The sequence below is a fragment of the Saccoglossus kowalevskii genome, chromosome 17 (assembly GCF_978046115.1).
Source record: "Saccoglossus kowalevskii chromosome 17, keSacKowa6.1, whole genome shotgun sequence".
Taxonomy (NCBI): Eukaryota; Metazoa; Hemichordata; class Enteropneusta; family Harrimaniidae; genus Saccoglossus; species Saccoglossus kowalevskii.
Window position 1 is genome coordinate 27,898,029 of NC_140657.1, and position 3,998 is coordinate 27,902,026.

The window sequence follows — 3,998 nt, forward strand, 5'->3', positions numbered from 1 at the left end:
TTGGTTTGCCTGTTCTGTCAGAGTTGCGACAGCTTTTAACCAATAGTTTCTCGAGGATGGAACAGGACCTACATATTTATAATAACCAGTTACCTCCATGACATTACTGCCGATAAACCATTGTTCAGAATTGGCATAAGACCTTCCTTTCTAAAAGAAACACCAAAGCCTTGGTATTTTCAAGATTAACTGCCATGTTCCAATTTTGACTTTCTCTCTATCCACGTGAATAGTTACTAGTATATATTCTTACACGATTCTGACAATTTAGTTTCATAATACTGTATGTACATTTTCTCTTGATAACGCTATAATCCCATTTCATTTGATAACTATATAATTACCTTTTTATATTAAATTAATATGCTTTTACTATTTCTTTTTTATTATTATTATTATTATTATTATTATTATTATTATTCCTTATGTATTTTATTGTTCATTATATCCTTATTGTATTCTAATCTAGATCCCAGAGAGAATACGATGTCAATAAAGGTTGTTATTACTACGTTTTTATTTGATAACGCCATAATTATGTTTTCTTTTAATAGCACTATAGTTACGCTTTCGTTTGATAACGCTGGAAGTGCACCGGATACGTTGGTCAGCATGCGTCAAAAAAGTCGGAACTGAACATTGAGGGCGCTGTCACATGTGAATCAAGGTGACCCGATCGACCGGGAGGTCAGGTCCGGGGCATGTCGTCCAGAAAACAACTTCCATAATAATAAAAATGGCGTGGATTTTTGGCTACGGTTCGTTAATTTGGCGACCAAATTTTGAATATAAGGAAAAAATGGTGGGTCACGTGAAAGGTTTCTGTCGTCGATTTTGGCAGGAGAGTGTCATCAATCGTGGCACAAAGGAAAAGGTTAGTCTGACTGTAGAATAGTGGGTGGGGGTGAATGGTGGGGGGGGGGGGGGTTAACCTGTGGCAGACAATCATGGTGTGTCGTTGTTTACAAATAAGCATCTACCCACGAGCCTACTCGTTTTTAATGTATTGTGAAACTGAAGTAGCGCGACGACGATTCTTGATCATCGTCCAATGACCATCTCAAATCACACACTCTGCGAAAAGGACTCGACATTCATCTTTCTGACTCAGAAAAAAACATTTACAATCTTGGTACTTGGTGATTGTGCAACTCGCCGAATGTCGATTATTGCACTCTGCGACAGGATCGCAGTGTCACTCTGCGAAGAGCACGATTCCTATTGGTTGGTGGGTCGAACAGCGCGAATGGTGACAATGGTACGGGTAAAAAAAAGTGTGTAAAGACTATGTACCGGCGACATGTCACTCAAACATGACATTCTTCAACAAGCATGGCCGTGACCCTCATATGTTGCCATATGCCAGTGTGGTGATGTGTTGGATTTTCAAGCGATTGTCACATTCAGTTTCACGTCATTATCTCTTTACCCATCTACTTTTGATGTACTGAACTTTGTATGCAAGATTTCACGTTACTGAAGTTCCATACCCATGAATTTATTCACACTTGATTTTATATATATATTTCTCACCACTCTAGCCTGGCAGAGTAGCTGCACTAATGGAAAGTGACTCAGAGGTAAATATGAATTTTGTTAAGTTATGTAAACAAATATTACAAAAGCTGCACAGAATATTCTCAGTACAACAAAGGCATTCCTTTATTTTTATAAATACTTATGAATATCAATGGCAGTATAATCAAACCAGCCAATCAATGAGCACAGAGCACAACAACATCATTTGAAATTGTACCAAAGTTATTCAGTTAGCCAACCTCTAGTTTCAGTTTGAATTGTGAAGTTCTTAAATGTTTATAAAGATGAAGAGAATGCCTTTGTTGTGCAGAGAATATATACTGTGAATAGAGTAGTAGTTATGCTTTGATAGTGTGTGATATATGTCCACATGACCAACTCAATGTGTCCACATGACCAACTCAATGTGTCCACATGACCAACTCAATGTGTCCACATGACCAATTCAATGTGTCCACATGACCAACTCAATGTGTCCACATGACCAATTTAATCTGTCTACATATCTTATGCAACGTCTACATAACATATCCACATGACCAATCCACAGTTTGTACTACAAGCAATTAAATATAATATGTATGTACTGTTATGTTAAGATAGTAGTAGTTATGCTTTGATAGGGTGATAAATAATTATTATTCTGGCAAAATTAAAAATTGAATAATTTAGATGTCACATGATGATGTCTAAGATGATGTGACATGCATCTTTAAACAATTCAGTTCAGTTGAGGATGGAATCCTGGCATTGTTACAACATATTACCCATGGTATTTATTGCACATTGGCAGAGATATTTTGCTTGCTTGACAATTAGGTGCAATATATCCCAGCAGCATGTCACTGAGCAAAAGAATATCACTTGATTGTGAAAAAAAAAAGCATTTTTTGTCTCTGTAGTTTTACATCAGTTCTTAATGCAGTATTTAACAGTTTTGAATTGTTCTTGATTCCCAGAGTAAAGTTTGGGGTGTAGCACTTTACGTTTCTGATACGGACAAAGAAGAAGTATTGAATAAACTCATCACTCGGGAACTTTGCCATCCTACAAAAACAGTGTTTTTTCCAAAAGACCAATCAAAAGAAACTGTAGAAGTGGAAATTTTTAACTGTGGAGAAGGTATTGCACAGTTCACAGGACGTGAGGACATCAAAAAGACGGCACAGTTCATTGCACAGGGTGTTGGAACCACTGGAATGAAGAATGATGAATATGTGACCAAAGTCTTGGATTTCACCCACAATGTTGCTGGTGTAGAAGACACATATCTAATCGAATTAGACAAACTTGTTAAAGAATATCAGAAAAATATGAAATCCTAGTTAGACATTGCCATTTCAGAGATTTGGTGATTTTGCTCTGTGTGTGTGAGCAGAACATCACAAGTAATGTATACGCATTAATTTATATTAATATATTCACATGACTGATCCAACAAGTCTACATGACCCATGCAATATATCCACATAACACATCCAATGTCTACATAATAAATCCAATGTGCCCACATGACCAATTCCGTGACCACATGATCAATCTAATATGTCTACATGACCTATTCAATGTATACCCAATCAATATAATATATCCACATAAACCAATACAATATGTCTACATAACAAATCTAATATGCCTACATGACCAATTGCTGTGTCCACATGATCAATCTAATATGTTCACATGACCTATCCAATGTATACCCAATCAATATAATATATCCACATAAACCAATACAATATGTCTACATAACAAATCTAATATGCCTACATGACCAATTGCTGTGTTCACATGATCAATCTAATATGTTCACATGACCAATTGCTGTGTCCACATGATCAATCTAATATGTCCACATGACCAATTCCGTGTCCACATGATCAATCTAATATGTCCACATGACCTATTCAATGTATACCCAATCAATATAATATATCCACATAAACCAATACAATATGTCTACCTAACAAATCTAACATGCCTACATGACCAATTGCCATGTCCACATGATCAATCTAATATGTTCACATGACCAATTGCTGTGTCCACATGATCAATCTATTATGTCCACATGACCTATTCAATGTATACCCAATCAATATAATATATCCACATAAACCAATACAATATGTCTACATAACAAATCTAATATGCCTACATGACCAATTGCTTTGTCCACATGATCAATCTAATATGTTCACATGACCAATTGCTGTGTCCACATGATCAATCTAATATGTTCACATGACCAATTGCTGTGTCCACATGATCAATCTAATATGTTCACATGACCAATTGCTGTGTCCACATGATCAATCTAATATGTCCACATGTGTACATGACCAATCCAATGTCTACATAATAAATCCAAAGTATCCACATGACAAATCCTGTGTCTACACAATAAACCCAACATGTCCACATAATAAGCCCAATATGTTCACATAATAAATCCAATA

At 36.0% G+C, this 3,998-nt stretch overlaps 1 protein-coding gene across 1 annotated transcript; it reads left to right on the forward strand.

Annotated features, from left to right (window-relative positions):
• The first annotated feature begins 663 nt into the window (after positions 1-663).
• Positions 664-2,980, forward strand: LOC100367122 (putative glutathione-specific gamma-glutamylcyclotransferase 2). The gene is made up of 3 exons (XM_002735674.4): positions 664-874; positions 1,542-1,580; positions 2,499-2,980. Exons 1-3 carry the CDS (start codon positions 737-739, stop codon positions 2,862-2,864), a joined length of 543 nt encoding a protein of 180 aa, XP_002735720.2. The 5' UTR covers positions 664-736; the 3' UTR covers positions 2,865-2,980.
• The last annotated feature ends 1,018 nt before the right edge of the window (positions 2,981-3,998 follow it).